We start from the raw sequence: 22,671 nt of genomic DNA on the forward strand, positions 1-22,671 counted from the left end.
ATAGCTTTGTACACATCTGTGTTATAATATTGACATACTGGATTATAATTATTTGTTTATAAGTCTGTTTCTCAAGTGGGCTATTAACTGCTTGAGGTTAGAGTCTATCTTATTTGTATAATATTCCTGGCATCTAGCATAATGCCTGGCTCAGAGTTAGCGCTTAATAAATATTTATAAAAGAAAGCAAGCATTTTTTTTTTAGCACTACCCTTCTAATTTACTTTTGTGTATATACAGTCATGCACCACATAACATTTCAGTCAACAATGGGCTACACATACTACTGTGGTCCTATAAGATTATAATGGAGCTGGAGGTGTCTAGCAGGGTATACCATCTAAGTTTGAGTAAGTACACTATACGATGCAGAATGAGATTATTCTTAATAGGTGATACAAAATGTTATGGACTGAATTATGTCCCTCCCAAAATCATATGTTGAAGCACCAAGCTCCAGTGTGACTGTACTTGGAGATAGGGCCTTTAAGTCGCTAATTAAGGTTAAGTGAGGTGATAGGACTGGTGTCCTTATAAGAACAGGAAGAAACATAAGAGATCTCTTTCTTTCCACCTGCACACAGAGAAAAGTCCATGTGAGGACAGAGCAAGAAGGTGGCTGTTTGCAAGCCAGGAAGAGTGGCCTCATCAGAAACCAACCCTGTTGGCACCTTGATCCTGTACTTCCAGCCTCCAGAACTGTGAGAAAATAAATTTTTGTTGTTTAAGCCACCCAGTCTGTAGTATTTTGTTATGGAAGCCCCAGCTGACTAATACACAGATCATTTCTGAGATTTCGAACATGTTTAAATATTCATGTTCAATGAAGGTACAAATTAAATGGGTAGGGAGTTGACACAATGACATTAAGAAAATGGATAGCATTTTAAAAAGTTTTATTTCAAGAACTTTGTTTTTTACTGGTATTTCAAAAAAAAGGTGGGTCAAAGTACAAAAAAAAAAGTCAGTTGAGTAACAGCATAGGTTTAGAAATCACAGCAACAGAAGCAATGTACAGACAGCACAGACAAAACAATCCAGTGTATGCAATTCTGTTCAGTTTCTTGCTTATTTTAAGTGTTCTTTTCCCCTCCTGTACAAAATACATCAAAGCATGCCATGAGGTCAGAAAAAGAAAAGAGTTTAACAAATGGTTACAAGAAATAGGCTCTGTACAAGAGGAGATAATGTTTCTTCCCTCCACCCAGCCCCCACCCCCTATTTCCTCTCTTCTTGCTCTGCTTTAGGTTAAGTTATTCTGAAGACAGTTCACCTCCAAGTCAGCCTGGTCACCCTTGCCACCCTCAAGTTTGGGTGACATGGAGTTCTGGATATTAAATGATTCCTCCTCTTTCAGGCAGGACTTGAGAGCTTCCTGGATTTTGTGGGGAGCACTAGGATCATCCTGGAAGAGGAAAAAAGTTGGGGGGGAGGGAAGGAGATAATGGGTACAGCAATCAAATAATAATTTCAGATTTTTCCATGTGGCTGAAAGAAGCTAACCAAAAACAGAGAAAAAGTTCTAATTTTTGAATGAACCAAAAGTAACCAAAGTAACTCATTAGGAGCTACTTTTTAGGAAAGTCATCTTTAAAAGCATTGGCCAGATATAGATGAAAATTTGACAGGTAATTAGATGACAAAGACCTATAATGTGGGCCAGTCCAAGGTTTTCTCTTGGACAGAGTCTGGGGAGAAACAGTCCCTTTTGCTCTTGGCCCAGGTGCCTCTAAAGTCTCACGTGCTGATGAGTCTGCTCAGCCTGCTGGGCCCACCTCCCTCGGGCCCTCCATTCTGCTCTTACAAAAGCGTCTTGGTCAGGGAACACGTCTTGTCAATGTACACAGTGGAGCACACATAGGACTACGGTCAGGTGCACAGCTGCTCCTTGCAAAGCTAGGATCCCTCTCCCCACAACAAATATAAATCCTGAGCAGAGGCCAAAGATGTGTAAGACTCTTAGTGTCACAACTGTATCTGCTAAAAGATGCTCACTAAGAAGATGTTGCCTCAACCAAGCCTAAATGAGTCGGCTGCCTCAGTGGCCTGCCGTGCTCTGCATCAGGTGCTGTTCATGCCGTCGCACACTACCCACTGCTGCTGTGCACCTGAGCCCTCCTGCCGACCCATGGATACTGCCTGCAGCCCTACAGCAAGCTCCTGAACCTGAATTGACTTGGCCTGTTCAAGGACTTTGGGAAGCCTTGCTAGCACATAGTCTTCCAATTCCACATTCAGTGTATTCAGAGAACTTTTACAGCAACTCCTGCCCTACTCTTTTCCTTTAGGACCACCTGAGGGATTACACCCATCGTGATTCAGTGGACCTCCATGCTTCCTCTGGTGCCCCAAACAGTTGTTGTGAGTGGTCAGAACTCTGCAGATTGAAGAGGTTGTATAACCATCTGGGCAGACTCATGGGTGGCAGGAAGAGTATAGTATGTCCCAATGTGACCAGCTAGTTAAGATCATTCTTGCTTTAACCACTTCCAAAATCCAAGGCAATCACTGTGCTTAAGGACCATTGCGTTCTCCATAAAACTCTGGTGAGCTCTCGTCTGTGCTGCCTGCACTACTACTGAGTTTGACCATAACAGTGCTAGGTTAGTGTAGTGAAGGGTTGGAATGAAGTAGGGAAAGACCCCAGGCTCTCCACGGTGGCTGTACATACAGGACACTAGAGGTGTTCAAAAGTTCTGTGTGTATAAAAATCACTGGCTCCTGCCCACTGTCCCAGCCCCTGCACTTCTCCAGAGGCCTAGATTGAGCAGAGCGATTTAATAGAGTCTCAAAGATTTCAGATGTGATTTACAGAGGAGGGAACACATGTTTCCCATCACCAAGAGGCAAGAACAAGAGGAAATGGGCTTCATAGGGAACTGAGGTGGATTTCAGGCAAGGCAGCTGTGCACAGCATGCTCGGGCACTTGACCTTGTCAGTTACTGCTTGGAGAGAGTCAGAAAAAACTGTGCAGTGACATAAATATGCATGTGCTGAGAGGGAAAGACCTCCATGACATATTAAGTGAAAAATGTAAGGAACAGAACATGTGTACAGCAAAATCTCATTTATATTTAAAACTATAGATATAGGTGTATATGTATATATATACACACACGCACACGTTTTATGGAAAGGGAAGAGGCAAGAAGTAGAACTGCACTTTTTATTTTGTGTACTGTTGTACTATTTGGGGAAGAAACTGGTCATGGAAGCTTGAGAGTTGAGCCACTGAAGATCCTGGGTAGGATGGACTTTGAATCATACCAAAACCTGAACAAGACAAGAGGGCCTACACTCAACCTTTCCTCTTAAGGATGCAACTTGCTGTCATGTTTTTCAGGATAACCTTCCCCACCCCACCCCTGACATCACACACTCTTTGGGGTAACAGGGAGCACAGGGAAATTTGCATAATGTGAAGCGCATTGAGTGACTCCTAGACCTGGGCGTCAGAGCTGTGATGCCATGAAGGTAGGGGCCCAAATTCAACCTGGCCCCTTGAGGATTTGAACAGATGAGAAACTGGCTTCTGGGCCAAGGGGTGGGAGAAACACATCCTAAAAGTAAGGAACAGAGGTATCCAACAATGCTATCAGACAAGCTAAGTCCCTCCAACAAACAGAACAGGTGAGGAAGTGGCTAAACCGAGATGGAGCCCTCCTGAGTGTTTCCTCCAGAACTTGATCCTATTAAGCCTAACGTTGCTGAATCCACAGCAGAAGGTCCATCTGCCTTTGACTTGGCGGCAGTACCTTGTCATGAGGGAGCTGAACCGACATCTGGCATAAGTCCCGGGAAATACTGTGGGCCCCCCGCTCCCAGCATTCCACCCCAGCCATATGGGCACCCTTCAGCTCAGTGGTAATGTGGTTCAGCCTGGACTCACACTCATCGAGATGCAAACCTCTATGGGAAGGGGGCAGGCAGTCACAGGCAAGAGCAGAGTCTGGAAAGTAAGAAAGATTTAAATAGGAAAAAAAAAAAAAAAAGGCACTAAGGGACATGGAGAAGTCCTAGGAAGAAACTGAAATCCTGGAAGGTCTGTCAGATCTTAGGAGGACCAAGTTATCCACCACATTCCCTCGACAACACCACTGTGAGGAACAGGGAAGCTGAGTGTTCGGGCAGTCTGCCCGCGGGTTTCAGGTGACTTCATTCATGCAGCAAACCTGGAGTGTGTCCAGCTTCCCACACACTCACCATGCCTTCTGATGCTCCCTTTAGAGGCTGGCTGCTCAGCTATGTAAAAGACTCACACACAGACTCAGCCTGTGGCCCACTGGCTGCAGCACGACACCTCAGTCCCAGAGGGCCCAGAGGGAGCAGCAGAGGGGAGGGAAGGAGGTGCCACTGACCCAGACCAGACACTGACCTTTCCCCACCACATCCCCAAAGCAGCAGATTTTTTTGTTTGAAATCTTTTCAGTGTGTGGCTGGTAGGGATTATGGCAACAGGGTAGGAAAATGACCCACTCCATTGACTTTACTTATGAAAAGAAATAACCCATCTGTTGAAATAAATAGAACTCTCCAAAATTTTACGGAACACCAATCCTGATGAGTTTGAGGGGTGAGGGAGAGGGATGCGGGGACGTAAATAGCAGGCCCAACTCTGATGCCCCTCGTTTCTCCTCCTGGCTCACCTCGAGACCTTCTCCTTCCATTTTGCTGTTGGTACTGCCTGTGCAATCAGTGTGGCTGCGGTAATGTGCAGGGCTGCACTTCACAATGAAGTGCCCACCGTCTGAATGGGCAGTGCCCACAAGGTCTTGGAAATGACTAAGCTTTGGGCAAGGTGGAGATAATTAGGGATGAAGTTAGAAAAATCCACCAGTATACTCCCTCCTGGATAGGAGAGTCACAGTGCTTTACAGAGAAAAGAGGTTGATGCCCCCATGGGCACAAGCGGAGGGAAGGATGCCAGCTGGAAGTGGCCCTCAAGAGCCAAGAGGAGCCAAGAGACCACCAGAGCTTGCTCTTGCCACTTCCTGAGGGATGGCCTGAGTGCTGTCCTGGCCAACACCACAGCCCCTTCTCAGGCAGAGTCCACCATGGCTGACTACCCCTGCCCTGCTCTGCTTCCAAGGTTTGTCCTATTCTGAACTCAGGGTCAGTGGTAGCTTTCGTGTACAAATGCCTTACTTCCCACAAAGCCGGGTCAGCAAGGACAGGAAAGCTTTGCACTGGCTCATGTAACCAAACCCTCCAAGAGCTATTTCCTTCCCCTCCTTCTTTGTGAGGAGAAAAGGTGTCTGTAACTGTGGTACTGGAAATGCATGGGTCAGAAACTCTCCTAAGGACACTTGTACTCCATCAAGCAAAGTGGAAAGAGGAACCTGCTGTGGACAGTGAAAACCCTGACTGCAGGAACGACTGTACTAGTCAAACCTGCTGTCCCACACGTGCAAGACACATCCAACAGTGGAACCAGGAGACGCTGTGGCAGGCCACCGCTCACTAGTACTCAGTAAGTGCTGATGAATGCATATTACTGGAAGGGGCTGGATAATGTGCTCACGAAGAGCAGTGACACTCTGTGCTGCCCTCAAGGTGCCTACATCCTTGTAGGTTGATAATGTGGTTATCAATCTTAAAGTTTGTAAGACATCTTGTTTCCTTGGTTATGATGTTCATCTTGAACTTATTAATATCTTGGTGCACAGCAAGTTAAAATCTGTCCTTTTTCTACCCTATATGTCAAAGATTTTAAAAAATTATCCTGTTTACCTCTTTCATTTCATATTTAAATTGATCCCTTTACTCCTCCTCCATCAGACCATGTTTTCCTTTTCTGGGGTTTGGTGAATAAGGCCACATTTACTATTATTCTCTCTTCCCCTTTTGGGGGTCCAGTTTCCCCACCTATAAAAAGAAGACAGTAGTCTAGATCTGTGCTGTGCAATATGGTAGCACCAGCTACTTTTCAAGAGCTTTTACAGCCACAGGTAGATAGAAGTTGTTACAGTGGACAGTGCAGATACAGAACATTTCTATTTCACAGAGTTCCACTGGACAGCACTAGTCTAGACTGTTAAGGTCCTTATGACCTCTGATACTATATGGTCCATTATTTCAAAGAACTTCTTCAAAATTTCCTCTTGAACTCCATTTCCAGTCTGAAGTGTCTCCATTTAGTTCCCTTATCTGTGAAATAATTTGTGTAATAATGCATTTATCTTGAGGCATGGAGCCTGCATTATATGCGGAACTCTAAGACTTGGATGTGACATGATCTTAGGCTTAGATGGTTTCTGCTTTATTTTCAAAATTTATTCTGTCTGACAGTACCCAGTATTTTACTGGCCAGTCTGGCCCAGGCAACACACTAGGACATGGTTTTCAGACAATGGTCTATTGAGACCTTTTATTGGGTTTCAACTGAAATTTATGATCCCATCCTCTTAAGAACAGAATTAGTCCTACCAGTGTTTTGTGCTCATCTTGGCCCTAACTAGTTGTATATAAGCCTGCCGATTCTTGGGATCCTCAAATAGTATCAAGAACCCAGAGGTTTTCCACCCATCCCAAAGAGCAACCACCATTTGCTTCACTGACCATCAGGAAATTCCCCAGCAATGAAAGCAGAGCCTTTCTCCTTCATATGAAAAGTAAAGGATAAGAATCAGACTTCTAAAGCATAGATGAAGCTAAACATTACGAATCATCCTAGAAAGAGATTTTCTCTACTACCTATAACTCTGCTTGTCAAAGAAGTGATACATCATGAAGCACTTATTCTCACCTTCACTGCCATACACTGTTGCCCTAAGCTCACCTCCAAAGCTCTCTGGAGCTTTCACATTCTGAAATAGACCAAAGACACAGGCCAGGGGCTGGAGCATGCATAAGGGGAGATGTGAAGAAGACCAGTTACCTGACAGATAACGTTATCATAGTGAGCCAAGGCACGGGCATGGGGGGAGGAGGTACGGGGAGTGTCGCAAAGTTTCCTTACATTTGGGTGAGAGCCCTCGGCAATGGTGGAGAGGGAGAAATTATCATTGTGGAGCTCAGATGGGGTCCGGAATTTGCTGTTTAGAACAGAAGAGAAAAGGGAAAATGTAAGTGACACTTCAGCTTCATAGGTCAGATACTGTATTTTATCAAATACCATGGATTGCAATAAGATACACCATTATTTAATGTACCATTAAGAAAAAAACTGCCACCACTTGAACCAGAGTTCACCTAGAGTTTTTATTATATACATGAAGTAGCTCATTCAGACTTTAGATTAAGAACTGGCAACAATATGAATAGTTATGACCATGTTTGTGCAGCTAGGCAATGACAACTACATCATGACTACCATCCGGCCAACAGTATTTATACGATGCTGGCGACTGTAGGACACAATCCAATTTCAGAGATGTTCACATATGAAAAAAAATGTGTATCTTAGTATTAATAAATTGCAGCAGTGCCTGCAGTGCACTGGACACATGTAGTAGCATCAGAGCAGTAACCAGGCTCAGGAAAGAAAGAAGGTATGCAGAGAAACACAGGAATCATGCTCTGCCAAGAAAGACAGAGCTGGCTCCAGGAGTAAGACCTAGAAGGAGGACCTACTCCTGGCCACAGCTCTTGCTTCTCCACTCTCCTGGCAGTTGCTCCTTTTTCTCCTCCATTTTCATCAGCAGCTGCCCTGATTTTGGTGGTCCCATCCCCCTACCCCCCAAAGATCCTGGCTCACTCACCCCCTTGCTGAAGGCGTGAGAAGCCAAGGGTCCTGGCCTGTCTCTCTGGAGTGATCACGTGCACAGATATAGCCCCCGCCTCAATGCACAGGCACAATGGAGAGGCCCCTCTAGCCCCACAGCACAGTTTGCTGAAAGCCTGAGAGCTGCCAGCATCCATGCATTGCATGAGTCTACCCAGCAAAGGAGCAACAGATGGTGTTTTGTCCTTTTCCCAGGACCCAGGGAAAGTCCTTCAGTCACATTCTCTAGAGGGAGTCTCAGGTCACAGGGAGGGAGGTTAAGGGGGCAACAGGTTGAAAAGGAAATGAGGACAGTTCTGCATAAATTGTCTCTTGGGTCCCAAGGAAGCTGAACTCCAAACTTGTCCTCTTGTCACTTCTGTGACAATCCAGAAAGGTTTTAAATTTACTTAGTGATAAGAGAGATTCTCTCATGGTGTATAAGATCACATTTGAGTGTTACAGGCACAGACTTAAAGGCAAATACGTAATGTGTGTTGATTCTCACATGCACATGACAGTCACTGCTCTGCTAGGGGAAGGGCTGAAATGGGATTCTATATCCCCATTTTGTCCTTAAAACCCACAGTAGAGGAAGTTAACCCTAGTCTCCTCCATCCCCCTGCCCCCCGCCAAATTCTACTAAATCCCCCCACCAAAGAGGATTTGCTCAAGTTCCTTGCACTTCTGTTTGGACCAAGGGTTGACCAGCTTTTAAAAAGCTACACAGTGCGGTGCTAAACCCTTTCTACTCAGCATTCACTGACGAAGAGCTGGTATTGAGTGACAGCAGATTTAGGGAGACAGAATTACTCCACGCTAATTTGTGAGTGAAATCCTCACACTGGCTGCTGGCTGTCAAAGACCAGGGAAGCAGGTGTAGTCAGGTGGGTGCGGGACAGACTGAGTACAGTAACTTACTTGGGGGCTAGAGCTGGGAGCAGTTATATGCTGGCTGCCTTTTCTTCTACCATCCTCTGTCCTGGGATAGGGGTGTTGGGAATGTTGCTGGATAGCTGCAGTGTACCCCAGGGGCTTCATCTCTGCTGCAATTCTAGCACATTCCATGCTGGAATGGATAAGCTTGGGTGAATCTTTAGCATGAACAAAACAGCTAGGGGTGGAGAATAGATGCCAGAAACCTTCGACAATATCACTGGATCAGATGGAGGGGTACAGCGGGGTCAGGAGTGGGGCACCTCCCAACAAGTGAGGCTGGGTGATACAAACTCACTTGGTTCTACGCAGCTTGGTATTCTCTGTCTTGAGCAGATAGAGCTTCTTGGCGAAGAACACTGTCATCATGAAGAGCAGGAGCAGGACAAGGGCAGCTGAGCCGACGGCCACACACATCACCTGGAAGTCAGTGATGATAGACTCGCAGCGCATCCCCTTGTGCCAGATGTAGTCCTGCGTGTTGCACCTGCAGCAGCGAAAGTGTGAGACTGAAGCGACGGAGCAGCAGCCATGGCCACAGCAAGGCCTGGCCCTGACCCCAGCATTTATGACAACAGTCTGTTCCTATGACCATCTAGAGGGATTGTAATGCCCCAAATCTGTACAGACTCCATAGTTGGTATTCTGGCCCCTCCTTTACAACCATTGTATGAAGTGGGCCAGGCAGCCCAGAGCTCCAGAATATAAATGAGGTAACCAAAGTGCAGAGAAACAGTGAACAGGTCAAAGTCACATGACTGTTAAGTGACCAAGGAGGGAAGGGAATCCTGGTCTTCTGCCTCACAGCCTCAACGAGGACAATCATGGGATTCTCTCAGACCTCTCCCTGCCCTGGGCTCTGGGTGAAAGAAGGATGAAATACAAGATGAATAAAAGCTATATCTACAAAGTACTAGGACCTGCCCTGCACATGAAAACCTATCTTGCTGCTTTGCAGTCCCATCTAGTTCACATGGCTAACCAGACACCAAAAAATAAGGAAATAACAGACAAGGACAAACACAAAGATGGATGCATATTCCCCTCCTTTCTCTGCAGTCCCCAAAGTTCTGCCCCTGAAGCTTCTTGTCTTATTACTATGAAAACTATCATGCAAGCATAACAAGAATCAACCCTCTGGGTGGGTTTTAGTCCTTTTGTTGAGTGACTTTCTCCTGCCCTTGGGGACATTCTCAGGCTCTAACTCTTCCAATGACATTGCTGTTTCCATGGGAACCGGGCTGCTTCAAAGAGGAAAGATATGGAAGGATATGGAGGCAGGCAAAGGAGGGAGGACATGAACCTCAGGGTGAGCAACAGACAAGAAAAAGGGGTCCAGAAATGGGGAAATTATACATCAGAGAACTGGCTACTCCACATCCAGAATAGGGTGGGCAGATATGGCTAACAAGCAATTCTTCTTTGTTTTCCAACTGAATTTCTGGGCCCTCATGGGGAGGCTCTCTGTTTGGGGTTGCCAGGGAATGCAGACCCCTCTAAGTGGGACCCTCTAACCCAGTGTTCTACAGAAGTCCCACCACAGCTCTGATTGTTTCCCTGCAGTGGGTCAGGGTGACAGAGACAAAGGCACGCTGCAGTCTGCAACTAAAGGCTCAGCAGTCTCCTGTGAGTGGAATGCAAAAACAGTTTTCAAGCCACAGCCGGGCCTGGGTGTACATAGCCAGAGAAGGAATCTAGTAGGGAGGCCCAAGTATGATCTTGGGATGGAAGCTTCCCCAGGCAAGGGGAACTGGAGTGGACATGTGGAGAAGCCCTTATGAGGCAGTGACAGATTGGTGGACCCATGGTCAGCAGAGCCATGTAGCTTAGTGAGGAGGACAATCTTAACCCTTACTCAGACTTACTGGGGAATTCCCTGAGAGCTCCAGGAGGTTCTGGGAGCTTTTCTAGCTCTCCAGAGCCAGCAAGGGATCTAAATTTCATACTCTGATGGGGAGCTCACTTTGAAGCAAAAATCCCAGGCTTCCAAAAGGATGAAAGATGATTTTGCACAGATTCCAAAGCTCCCAGGCTGAAATCATCACTATAGTCCCCCAAACTAAAGTTTTCCCAGGGTTTCCCCATACTTCTGGTAGTCCTTAGCCAACTGTCAAGGCCTTATTGCTATAATTTCTTAATCACAGTACCTCCTCTTGGCAATGGCTGGACAACTCCAACCAGAACTGTGTGGTCAAATCCTATATGAGTGACCCTAATGTCCTGACCACTTGTAGAAAGAACTAGAACTCAAGCTTCAGTGCCAAGGGTACAACTTTCACTGCATTCTCTGTTACTCTCCTATCAGAACATCAAGATCTAAGCAACTTGATTTCTTCACATGCCTCCAAAAAGAACAGGAAAAAGAAGCATTGAGAATGACACTTAAAAAAGAGACACCCAGATAACAGAAATTCTCTTCCTGGGACCAGTGGAAACAAGCCTCAAAGGAGTCTGAGGGCTGTGCTCCACTTCTAGGGCTGTGAAGGATGGAGTTGTTGCAAACCACTCAGATCACCCTGACTTGTGATTCTTCCAGAACAAGACGGTGAGATCTCCAGCTGGTGAAATACCTCCCTGTGACGGCAGTTCCTAAGAATGAGGTGAATGGGGTAGTTACTGATGAGGTGGGGGATGGTGGTTGCAGACAATGTCCTTAGGGTTACTAAACTCTCTGAATCTTTAAAAGTATTATGGACTTCGTAACCCAAGGAAGACAAACATCAAGGTTGAAAAAAGCCACCACCCAAAGTCAAGAAACACCCCCTATCTGCAATGTGAGGAAAGACTCCCTGTTTCATTTGACCTACTTGCGTTGCTGCTCTTCTGGGTCTGCTCCTAGGAAGGTCCCCACTCTAACTTTACATGTTCACCCCCTATAGAGAGACTTGGCCCTCCTCCTGCCATACACGTGGCTTGGAGGGAGTGTTCAGCAGCTATCTTTCCTACAAGGTAGCTTTAGGGACCTCATTCTCTTACAAGTACAGGCAGCATGCTCCAACAAAAACCCCTCAACCTAGCAAAGGCTCCTTTCCAAAACCCTTGGAGAAGTCCCTTCATTTTGCCTTTATAATTGGGTGGTCTGGTTAAGGATACAACACTTAGAGTAAATACAAAATCTTATTTCTGAGGAACCTCTCTTAGCGATGAGCTCTCAGGAAGTACATTTTAAGAAGTAACTCTGTAGAGGAGAGTTGAGTGACTGTGTCCTGACTTGGGAATCCCATGAATGTATGTCCTCTTGGAAGCTGTGCCTGTCACATTGCCCTCTGTGCTGAGTCTGCCTCACATCACTCCTCAGGTGCTCTTCTGCAAGCCCCTGTGCACCTGCCTGTCACACCCTTACCTGCAGAAGGCCCCTATGTTCTCCACCAAGTAGCACTGGCCGCCATTGTGACAGTAACTTGGGAAGAGGTCGCACACTGACCGGCAGGAGCCGTTATGCCGCACGAAGCCACTGCGGCACTCAGTGCCGTTTTCGTTTGAGGCCAGGTCCCTGCCCGGCTCTCCTGGGTGGGGTCTGAGGGCGATATTGCTGCCTGGGACCATCTCCAGAGTATGCTGTGGAGGGACCGCATGCCATCGACTGGTGGGCTGGCCTGTCCCTGGCCCCAGACCAGGCTTCTCGGTGGGCACTAGAAGGTCATTTTCATCTTGCAGGTCTCCACCTCCCAGTGCATCCTCCTCCTCCTCTTCTTCATCCAAGTCATCATAGAAGGATGTGGTGGGGTAGAAATCAGATTCATCAAAGGGGGTGAAGTCATCATATAAGTCAAGCAGGCTCCAGGAAGGGGTCTCTCCCCCAGTATCAGGGTGGTTCTCCGAGGTTCCTGGTGACCCTGGGAAGCTCCCCAGGTCTGCGCCACGACCTTCACCATCCAAGCCTTCGAAGTAGTCGATGTCAATTATATCTGATGCCGGTTGGGGCTCTGATGTGCCCTGAAAGGGGTAGGTGGGCTCTAGCCCTTGAGGGTCAGGTGTGCTGCCTCCCATGTTCAGCCAAACCTCCAAGGGGCTCTCCTTGGGGAGTTCAGGGCCTGGGCTAAGCTTGTCTCCAGGAGTGGGGGAGGGTGGTCGGTCGGCCTCAGTAGCTTCAGGGGTAGTGGGGGGCATTGATGACTGCCCCAGGGCCTCATTGGGAACCTGGAGAGTAGCTGGAAGGGCATGGGCATCCCCGCTGCCTGCCTCCGCGGTCACTCCGCCCGTGCTTGGGCTGTCAGCCTCCAACCAGGCGGTGCCGGTCACTGCAGCTGATGCCTCCACTACCTCCTCTGGCCCGACCCCAGGGCCCACAGCAGCCAGCTCGCCACCGGGCGCCGTCCACGACGTCTCATCTTTCCCAGCCGCTGGCGTGCCGGCCTCCTCCCGAGTGTCGTTGACACGCGACTCCCACGCCAGGCCGTTCCTGACCAGGTCCTCGGCCTCGACTGCGCTGCCCGCCTCGCGCGCTGTGGGCGGGAGAGCGAGGGCCGGGGCGTCAGGGCTGCGCGCGGGGAGGGCCCTCAGCCCCGCCCCACAGCGGCTCGCTCTCCTACACTAGGGTTAACCCTAGGCCACCCCCCACTTTTAAACCCCGGCCCTGAGTCCGACCCCAAGCCAAAGAACACACTCTGCCCAGCGTTTCCCCACTCGGGCGCCTCCCCCGACATGACCCACAATCTGAAAGGCTAGGCCAGGGCGGCCCCCACCTCGGGCCCATCCCGAAGTCCTACCCTCAGGGCCCCGCCCACCTCCAGGCCCCGCCCCGAACTCTCACCCGCAGGCCCCACCCACTCCCAGGCCCCGCCCCCAGCCCGCTCCGCAGTCGGAGCGCCCGGGTCGGGGCTGTCCCCCACCACGCTGGCTCACCAAGACCCCCACCTCCTTCGGCGCCCCTTCCTCCGCTCCGGCGGCGGGTAAGGCGTGCCCCGCCCCCTTGTCACACACAGCTCGCGGACTCCACCTGTCCCCGAAGCCGGCGGGACCCCTGCCCGGGGTGGGGCGCGAGGGCTGCTGGAGTCCCGTTCGCGGTCTGTACCTACCCGGCACGGCCCCAGCGGCGAGGACCAGCGTGGTCCCCAGAAACAGCAGCAGTGGCGGCGGCGCCCGGCCCGGGCCCCCGCCCCCCGCTCGGCCCATGGCGCGGCGCCCCGACCGCTGTGCGCGGTCCGCCCGGCTGGTTGCGCCCTCGGCTCGCCCGGCCGCCGCGCCTCCTGCCCGTGCTGCGGCCGCCTCAGCCCACGAAGAGCCGCATGCCGCCGCCGCCGTCCGCCGCTGTCCCCGGCGCGCCGCGCCTCCCCGCCTCCCGCGCTGCCGCCGCCGCGCTCAGCGCCGCCCCCGCCCCGCCCGCAGCGCCAGCCCTGCCGCACGTAGCGCTGACGCCGGCCCCTGTCAGTCCGCCTGCCAGGGGGACAGACAGACCCCTCGCTCGAGACACAGAGACAAACGGACGTGCAGCGCGCGGGGGCAGGCGCGCAGCGCCGCGCGGCGACAGCCCACAGGTGCACGCGCGGGAGACCTGCAGGGGCGGGGCCGCGGTCCCGCCCTCCCGGCGAAGAGCAGGCACGGGTCCTAAACCCCTGAGAAACCCACCCGCCGCGCGGCGAACACGGAGGCAGGGACGGCGCGGGCCCGGACACCCGCAGGCTCGGGGCGGGGCTCGGAAGGGCCGAAGGGGGCGGAAGGCCGAGCCCCCAGTGTGGAAATAAGCCGGGCCCCGGGCGCACGGAGCCGCTCGGATTTCTGCGCCAACCCGGTGTTCCGGGCAGGGAATGTTCTCAGGCTCCCCGAGAGGGCGGTTGGAGGGGAGACGGGCATTGGCAGAGTCTGGCAAGGGGGCGAAGCCGACGGCCCAGGCTGTAATCGGATCAGACCTAATCCGTCCGCAGCCAAAGCCTCTAGCCCAGATCTCTTATAGCCGGGCGCTCCAGAATGCGTCCTGGGGCAAGGGGCGAGACTCTCCCTGAGACTGCGGCTACCTCGCCTTCCTTCTAGCCTCCTCGGGACTGCCTGGGGAGCAGCCCTTTATCCCGGCCCCTGGCACACTTGGACGTCGGGCCAGGTGTTAGAGTGGTCTTCGGGGCCCCGTTCACCGTTCACAGGGCAGCCCAGGGCTACACACCCCTGGATCCCTGCTTAGTGGGGAGGAAGACCAGTGGCCTAGTCACCTACTTCACCCCCCAAACTGACCGTCTACCTCTTGATGTGTTTGTAATTGACCCAAATGATGACGTTCCGCGTCTCAGCACTGGGAGATGGGACAACTCTGGTACTTGAGAGATGCTACCCTTTCTGTCCTAAAGACCAAATAGGTGACCCAGATGGAGATTCCATCTAATCTCTCATATGTGTCTCTGCATGGAGTTGCCTTGGTTCAAATCCTGTTTCTCTCACCTAAACCACGGCAACCTTTTTGCCTGGCCTAATGCTTCCTTCCCTTCCCTCCTAGCCTGCCTGGCAAACTCTTGATGCTGGAAAAGCCCAGTTCCTATCACCTTCCCCTCTCTCTGTGAAGTCTTCTCAGCCTGCCCCAAGCAGTTAAACACTTAAGCCTTGATATCATCCTCTGACTACAGTAATTCCCCACTGGACTGCAATGCAGGTGAGTACACAGCGGCAGGCATAGAAGGAGGCTCCATTACATCTGTAGAAAGATAAATGCAAATGAACTAATGGCAACCACCCACACCCACGCCAGAACCGTGGGTCTGGAGCTCCCTTGCAAAAAGGGCTGACTTCCTGAGGCTCTTTACAGGGCTTCACGCTGCCTCCAGGGACAGTAAAGTACCAGTTTGAAATACAACCTTCTCTAAGCAGAGAGCTAGGTAGGTCTTTGCACCCACCTGTTGGCCACAGAGGCACCAACACACCCTTATTTGCCTCCAACCCCATCTTTGGATTCCCTGTCCGTAGCTTATCTCTGCATCACCTTGTACTGTAGGAGGGGAGGATATTTCAAAAAGTTCACGGAGGGCCGGCCCCTGGCTCACTTGGGAGAGTGTGGTGCTGACAACACCAAGTTAAGGGTTCAGATCCCCTTACTGGTCATCTTTAAAAAAAAAAAAAAAAAAAAAGTTCACGGAAAGATTCAGTCTTTTAATTCTATTTTTCCACGAATTTACTCAAATACCCTTGTATGTAGAATTTGTGTTCCTCTGCTTCTCTGTGTCTCCTCGACTCTTGGGTGGTGTTTGTCATAGTGGAAGTTGGTGGACGTACCTATCTCCTCTTCCCCTTCCTGAGGCTGGTCTGTGTGGGAAGGAGGGTCCCTTGATGTTTGGGGCATGACCACTCCTCATGTTTTTCACGAGGTCTGGATGAAGGAACTTCTCCCACTTCGTTAAAACTCTACCCCAGTTTCTCATTTTTAATATGTTCTGTTAACTATTTAAATATATCCTTTTAAGTTCAATTTTTGAATTAGTAAAAGAAACATATGGTTTAAAATGTGAAGTGTCTCTTTCCTCTGTTATTTACTCAACCATCTTCTTCCCTTTCCTGGTGACAAATTCTGTTACCACTTTCTTCAATTTGGGATTTTAAATCAATTGTTGCTATTCACTTTCATTCTGATCCACCCCATAGCAGATCTCACTAGAAGTTTCAGAACTGAACACAGCATACTTGGTTGGGTGACACCTCCACAAGATGGATGAGAAAAGCTCATCCAGACAGTGGTGTGTGAGGGGCACAGTAAGACCCAACATCAGATTTTGTGACTTTTGGAGAGTAACCTGAATCTGTCATATGTGAAAGTGCTTGGTAACTGTAAGTGTCAAATGAATGTAATATTTTTCTTGGCACGAGGGCAGGGGTAGGCTAAAGAAGAGATATAAGGGCCGGCCCGTGGCTCACTTGGGAGAGTATGGGTCCAATAACACCAAGGCCAAGGGTTCAGATCCCCTTAACAGACATCTTTTATTTAAAAAAAAAAAAAAAAAAAAAGATATAAGATATAAGATATAGGATATGAAGAGTGAAAGAAAGGAAAACTGACCTCTATCCAGAGCTTACATCCATGTCCCCACATTCATGTCTCATGCATTTGGGCATTAAGGATGTTTTGTGTGGCAACAGCTTCTACATGCCTCTGAGTTTCCTGTAGGGTTTGGCAACCTGCCTCCTGTGTCAAGGCAGGCAGGAGACCCATTGCCACAGCTGCAGTCTGCCTCCCTGTGCGTGGAAAGCCACAAAACTTCACCAGGGGGCTGCTGTCCAGGGCAGAAGCTACTCCAATCACCACGACTAGGAGCATAGTTCCATCTGCACAGGAAGCAGCAGTTCCCGGCTTTAAGTCCTCAGTATTAACCATTAAGGTAGTAATGAATTTTTAGTTTTCCTTGTGCTCTAATTTGCCTTATTCTTCACAACCATAGCACAAATATCTTATCAGTCCTATTTTATTCATTTACAAACTGACACAGAGAATTAGCAACTCTGTCCAAGATCATGCAAATGAAGTGGTAAGGCCAGGACTTGAACTAAGATCCTGATTTCAAATCCTTTCATTTCAATATGGATACTTTTCATTCCTGCTTCTTAATCTTAGAATGGGAATCAGGATGCAGAGATGGGGCATCAATTGGCAGATTGGAAGGCCTCCCTCCCTCCCCTTTTAGCTGGGCATTTAAGAGTGATGTTATGATCTCTTAACAGGGAACAACACAGACAAGACCAGGTTCACGGTTCTAGGCTGCAGGGCAGTCCGCTGTGACCATTTTTGGTGATGCACTGCTGGGAATGGACCTCCTTACACCATTCCCAGAAAGAAGGGAAGGTTTAAGGGGTCAGGGGCCTGAGTTATTAATGCTGACCACCACCTTCTCACTGCAGGGAACCCTGGATTCTCAGTTGAGCAAGAGGTCTCATCTTATAAAAGGATACCATAACCTGGAGGTGGTCTTCTTGTCTAGGCAATAGGTCTGCCACCAGATTTTTGGGAAGGTCTCTTGAATTTCATTACCCCCAAAGCCAAACCACTTGGGAGAAAGCCACATAGCAGAAGCCATAGTACAAGATAACAGCCTCTGATGTGGAGTACCTAGGTTTGTCTGCAGAAGAGAACTGCTACGTCAGCAGGTAACCGAAGAGCTTCTTGGGGACCCTGTAGCTACTGTGAAATAAGCTGACTGGAGCAAGGGATGCCAATCTAGATGGCCATGGGAAACTGATGAATGTCAGGGCAAAACCAGCCACAGAAATCAGCCTCTGCAAAGGAGCTATTACTATCCAGGAATGCTGCTGCTTTCTAAACCCCTTCTGGATTATCTGGTAGTTAGGGCAACTTAGATGGTAGACACAGAACCAGAATAGGAGGCATTTTCTTTCCTTTGTCAGTTGTCTGAAGGTGGTAGTCACTGTACTGTATTAAGGCATGGCTATTTTGCTGAGGCTTTGCAAAAGCTACATGCAAAAGGGTAGATGGTGGTGTCTCCTCTGAAGGGTAAAGTTGCTGTCAGAATCAGTCACCTGGCTGCTCTCCGTGGGGTTGGAAGGCATGGGAAGGCCTTTGGGGACAGCAGGAAGAAAATGTTTCCAATTCTGCAAGGCAGGTGGTCAGCAGTGAGGGACCAATAAGGCTCTCTCAATCCCTGGGGTCCCATAAGAATTGGAACAGGGCTGGGTAGTCCCAGAGAGAGCTATAATTGGTTTTGGTACCTCTGTTTAGGTTGATTCATAGAAGTTTCTCTCCTGCTTCAGTCACCCTTTATGTATTGTAGTCTCATTTCAGCTCTGTCCCAAAGAGTTCAGGATCAAAGATGCTTCTTAAATGCCAGAGTGGTGGCATACCTAAAAACAAGCCACAGGCAAATGCAGTTCACAGGGAACTATACACAGGGGATACAACATTGAGGGTCCTGGGCTTGAAGGAGGGAGCAATTCCTTCAAGGACAACCTTTGCATTCCGCTCTGAAAGATGACCTCCTTAAATGACAAGCCATTATCAGAGGATCAAGGTGCTTTCACATTGTTTCCAAGAAGTCCCCCTTCAACAGGAGCAACTGAGCAAAAGCTATGCTCTTGGAACTGTAGAAAGCAATGGCTTTATAATAAAGTCAGAGACAGGTTGACAGAAAGTTAGTTCTCAACGTTGGCCTTAGGTATCCATACAAGAGTTGCTCTGGTTATTCAGATGGAGCTGTTCCTGGAATGAAGGTCAAACCTTCAGGTTACCACATCCAGTGGGACAGAAATCATGGGAGACCACCCAATTCACAAACTGTACACAGTATCTCCCAGAAGTTGTCTCTAAGAAACTCATGATTACATTCATTTTATTTATGAACACTTGGCACTATGAAAAATAACTGTTATTAACTACTTATGGTCTGGTAATGCCACCCCACTAGAACATAAAAGACAGCATGGGCCTTGCCTTCCTATTCACAACTATGACTTCACCGTATGTAAGGTCCAATGCCCAACACACAGCAGGCCCTAAAATGTTTACTGGGTGAAAAGTCTCAGAATGAACTGTAAGAACTGTAGAGATCTTGCTCTACCACACAACCTTCTTAACCAGTGGTTCTCAGGGGTGGTCGGTTGACCAGCTACATCAGTGTCCCCTGAGAACATGTTAAAAACGCGTATTTCAGAACCTATCCCAGACATACGGAATCAACAGCTCTAAGCAGGGCCCAGCAGCTTGTATATTAACAATCCTGTGGGTGATCCTGATCTGTACTCAAGTTTGAAAACTATTCTTAATTTCATTTGGGGGAATTAGTTCATAGTAAGGACCCAAGGAACCTATGGAAAACTGGTTGATTGTAATGTCTTGTTATGCTCTAAAAATAATTCACAATCAAATTTATAAACCAGTCTTTAGTTAGTTTGGGTCAAAAATTAACCTCCCTCATCCCCCTTTGGAAAGTACAGGAATCGTGTGAGACCCAGCTGCCTAAGGCTCTCTTCACTGGAAGCACACTTTCGTGAGGAGCTGGGTGTTCATTTCACAGCAGACATGGAATCTCCTTCTTTTGCCTCACTGGATTCATAAGCATCTTAAAAACAATGGCTTCTTTTTTCTACACAGGTTTTGCACTTGTGGGTGTTCAAAAGCTGTCCCTGGAGTATGTCAAGGTTCACAGAATCTTCTACCGTGAAGGTCTGACTCCAACTTGGGGCTGTCTAAACTCTATCCTGACCAACACTCTCCAGCTCACTAAGATTATTCCTTTCTTGGAAGTATCAGAATGTTGGCCACCCTTTCTGGAGAATGTCCTATCATCTTTCTTCACTTTGACAGTGGAAATAAACAGTGGATGAGGTACACTAAATCATGTTTTTTAAGTATTATGAAGGTGTTGGTCAAAGAAGGAAGCCTTGAGTCACAGAATTTGAACTGCTGACCAAGACCAGCTGGGGCCTTATATTTAGGTACCTCATAAGATACATGAAGAAACTGGTGTGTGAATGCAGAGAATGGGACTAGAATCCAGCAATGGTGTTCCATTTATTCACTGAAAAAAAGGGAGACTAAGTTTTCTTCAGCCATTCCCTCCAATCTCTCAAAATTCCCTCCCCTCATTTTTCCAAAATAACACACTGAGAAATATGTTTGTACAAAAACCACATATTATTCCCCGCCCCCTCACAAAATTGGGTGGTTGTATTACAGGAATAAAACCAGATTAAAGACATGAAAAGAAAATGTCACCACTTAAACTAACAGTGTTAAGAATTCAGGTATTTTGTAGGATTATTACCAGCATAGTAAAAATATTTCCACCTGGATCTTTTACATTTGACAGTGATCACATTAAAGACCTGAGGTTACAAGGGACCACAGTATGAACGAGAATTACATTTTCCTTCTAATACTCCAGGGGAAAAGGTAAGAAATCCTAATTCATTTGGAACAAGTTTCCTTTGGGAAAGACTGGCGGGAAATAGGGAAAACCCTGGTCATTGTCAAAAGGCACTGGCATCTTTCTGGAGACATATGCAATGGAACTAAACTCCAGTAGGAACAAGCACATTTCCATTTCAACTGCAAAAGTCCAGAACTAACACACAAAAGGAACAAGTTCTCCTCGGTTCCAGCATTCCAGTACTCTGATGGTGACCAGGGCCACCTGGTAAGAGGCAAACCTGAGGGTTTGAAAGGTAAATCTCAATTGTGGTTTTATTTTTTTGCTTTCTGATATTAAGGAAAAAAGTTCTAAGGTGTTTTATAAACACCCCCCTATACCTTCTCATATGTAAAGCTTTAGAAAATATATAGAAAAAGATATCCAAAAGATGTCCCACCTTGCATTCTAAATAATAAAACTGCCACTTCAGAATGTAAAGTGAAGAAGCCAGGTGCTCTGGAAACCAAGACCTACTAAAAGCATCCTTTCCCCACTCATGGAAGGATAGAAGGGAGAGAAGGACAAGAGAAAACTGAGAACTCTCAAGTCACTCATCGGCAGGGGTAAATATGGCCTCAAATTAAGGCATTTTTGTGTCTCTTCCTCTGGAATGACATTCCACCTTCCCAGCCTGAGCACCCCAAAACTCAAAGCATGATGCTCTGCCTGCCAAGTGAGTTCCTTGGTACCCTCAGTATCTCCCTGACAACCCTGTGATAGATGGAATGTGAGATCTCAGAAAGGGAAGGAAAAAGGTACGAGAGGCCGATGATCCTACCCCACTTTTCCAATCCCATCCCAAACCTAAAGTACCGTTTCATGAAATTCCACTCACTTGGCTACTCCAAGAGGTAGTTTGGGGACTTGTACCCCTATCCATTCTAACCAAGTTCCATGAGCTAAAATGTTTAGCACTATCTACTTTTTTTTTTTTTTTTTTTAATCTTTTAAAGGGTTTTTTAAAGAGAAAAAAATGCATACAAAGCAGTGAATAGGGTAGATTCACTGGAGGGCCATTACCCTAGACTCTTAAAAATTTCCTGGCTAGTCTAGGGAACTAAGGAATGCCTCCCAATATTCCAACCCTTAAAGGTCACACTGCCCTCAGAAAAACAAAACACCCATCCCCAATCCAACAAATCACCTGCATAGAAAACCAGAACCCATGGGCCTGGGGAAGGAGTGGATTTGTTTTAATGTTTGTGCTCTCCTCTACCACATACTAGTTAAAGTAGGTTAAAACTAGTATTCTGCCAGGCAGGTTAAGGCCCTCACAGTCCTCGTTAGGAAACAGAATCCATGGGGTTCCCCTTCCCCATCTCTTTTAATTTTGGTGCATTTATGTGTGGCAAAAGTCTCATGAAAATTCACCATCAGCACCATTCTTAGCTCAGATAAGCAGAAATAAGGTCACTTATAATGCCTTAAGGTTCATCCCCTGTGGCTATCCCCTTCTGCCCATCACCATTTTTTGGTTCCTATTAACTTAGGATGCTCTCCTTTAAAATAATAATGACAACAGAGAAAAAAAAAAGAGAGAGATAACAATTATTATCCACAGAAGCATAAGACAAAGCAAAAAACTGCAGGAGAGCAAAAATGATAAAGACATGGAATACTAATGTTGACAGACCTGCTGACAAACTGTCAACATACCCCCAACAGCAGGGCAGGGAAGATGCAAGTTATTTATAGGATGACTAGGGCACAATGTCACCACAGGCCTCCCCTTGAGTATTGGCTGAGAACCTGACACAAGAGGTGTCAGAGCATGGACAGGGGTGGCAAGAGGAGTGGACGCATGCTTGGGGCAGTGAGAAGAAAAATCCTAAAAGAAACCCAGGGAAGCTGAGGAACACAAGTCTTGTCATTCCCACTCTAGCTTGTGGCGGTGGGTGTGGATATTCCCTGCATCTTCTAGGCTAAGGAGCAGCTGAGGCTGGTGGGCCTGGAGCAGGAGGCGGAGGGACCCCATCTGCAGGTGGTGGTGGTGGTGGCTGCTGCTGTGGCGGAGGGGGATCTGCAAACACATCCAAGAGTAACTCGTCATTGCTAGGAACACAAGGGGCTTGAGAAAGAGCATATCTAGCAAAAAATGACAGAGGAAGTAATTTTTTTTGGTGGCAGGGAAATGCAGCCTGTGAGGTGTTGTGACACTGTGGTCTATGTGGATCAGGTTGCACCTCCAGGCCATGCTCATG

General features: G+C 48.1%; 1 protein-coding gene across 8 annotated transcripts in view; it reads right to left on the reverse strand.

Moving 5' to 3' along the window:
• Nucleotides 1-928: 928 nt before the first annotated feature.
• SMARCC1 (SWI/SNF related, matrix associated, actin dependent regulator of chromatin subfamily c member 1) overlaps nucleotides 929-22,671 on the reverse strand; it is a 195,822-nt gene continuing 174,079 nt past the window's right edge. For 3 of the 8 annotated variants that reach the window (XM_063113542.1, XM_063113541.1, XM_063113540.1), the window contains 4 exons: nucleotides 11,983-13,084; nucleotides 8,938-9,126; nucleotides 6,879-7,035; nucleotides 929-1,405 (listed from right to left, as the gene is read on the reverse strand). In XM_063113542.1, the coding sequence (XP_062969612.1) occupies nucleotides 1,244-1,405; nucleotides 6,879-7,035; nucleotides 8,938-9,126; nucleotides 11,983-13,084 (1,610 nt within the window). In that variant the 3' untranslated portion in view covers nucleotides 929-1,243. Of the gene's footprint in view, nucleotides 1,406-5,775; nucleotides 5,867-6,878; nucleotides 7,036-8,624; nucleotides 8,773-8,937; nucleotides 9,127-11,982; nucleotides 13,085-20,051; nucleotides 22,491-22,671 lie in introns of those variants that run through there. The other 5 variants (XR_010024852.1, XM_063113543.1, XM_063113545.1 and 2 more) reach the window with 5 other exon arrangements.

This window comes from Cynocephalus volans, chromosome 11 (genome assembly GCF_027409185.1).
Source record: "Cynocephalus volans isolate mCynVol1 chromosome 11, mCynVol1.pri, whole genome shotgun sequence".
Taxonomy (NCBI): domain Eukaryota; kingdom Metazoa; phylum Chordata; class Mammalia; order Dermoptera; family Cynocephalidae; genus Cynocephalus; species Cynocephalus volans.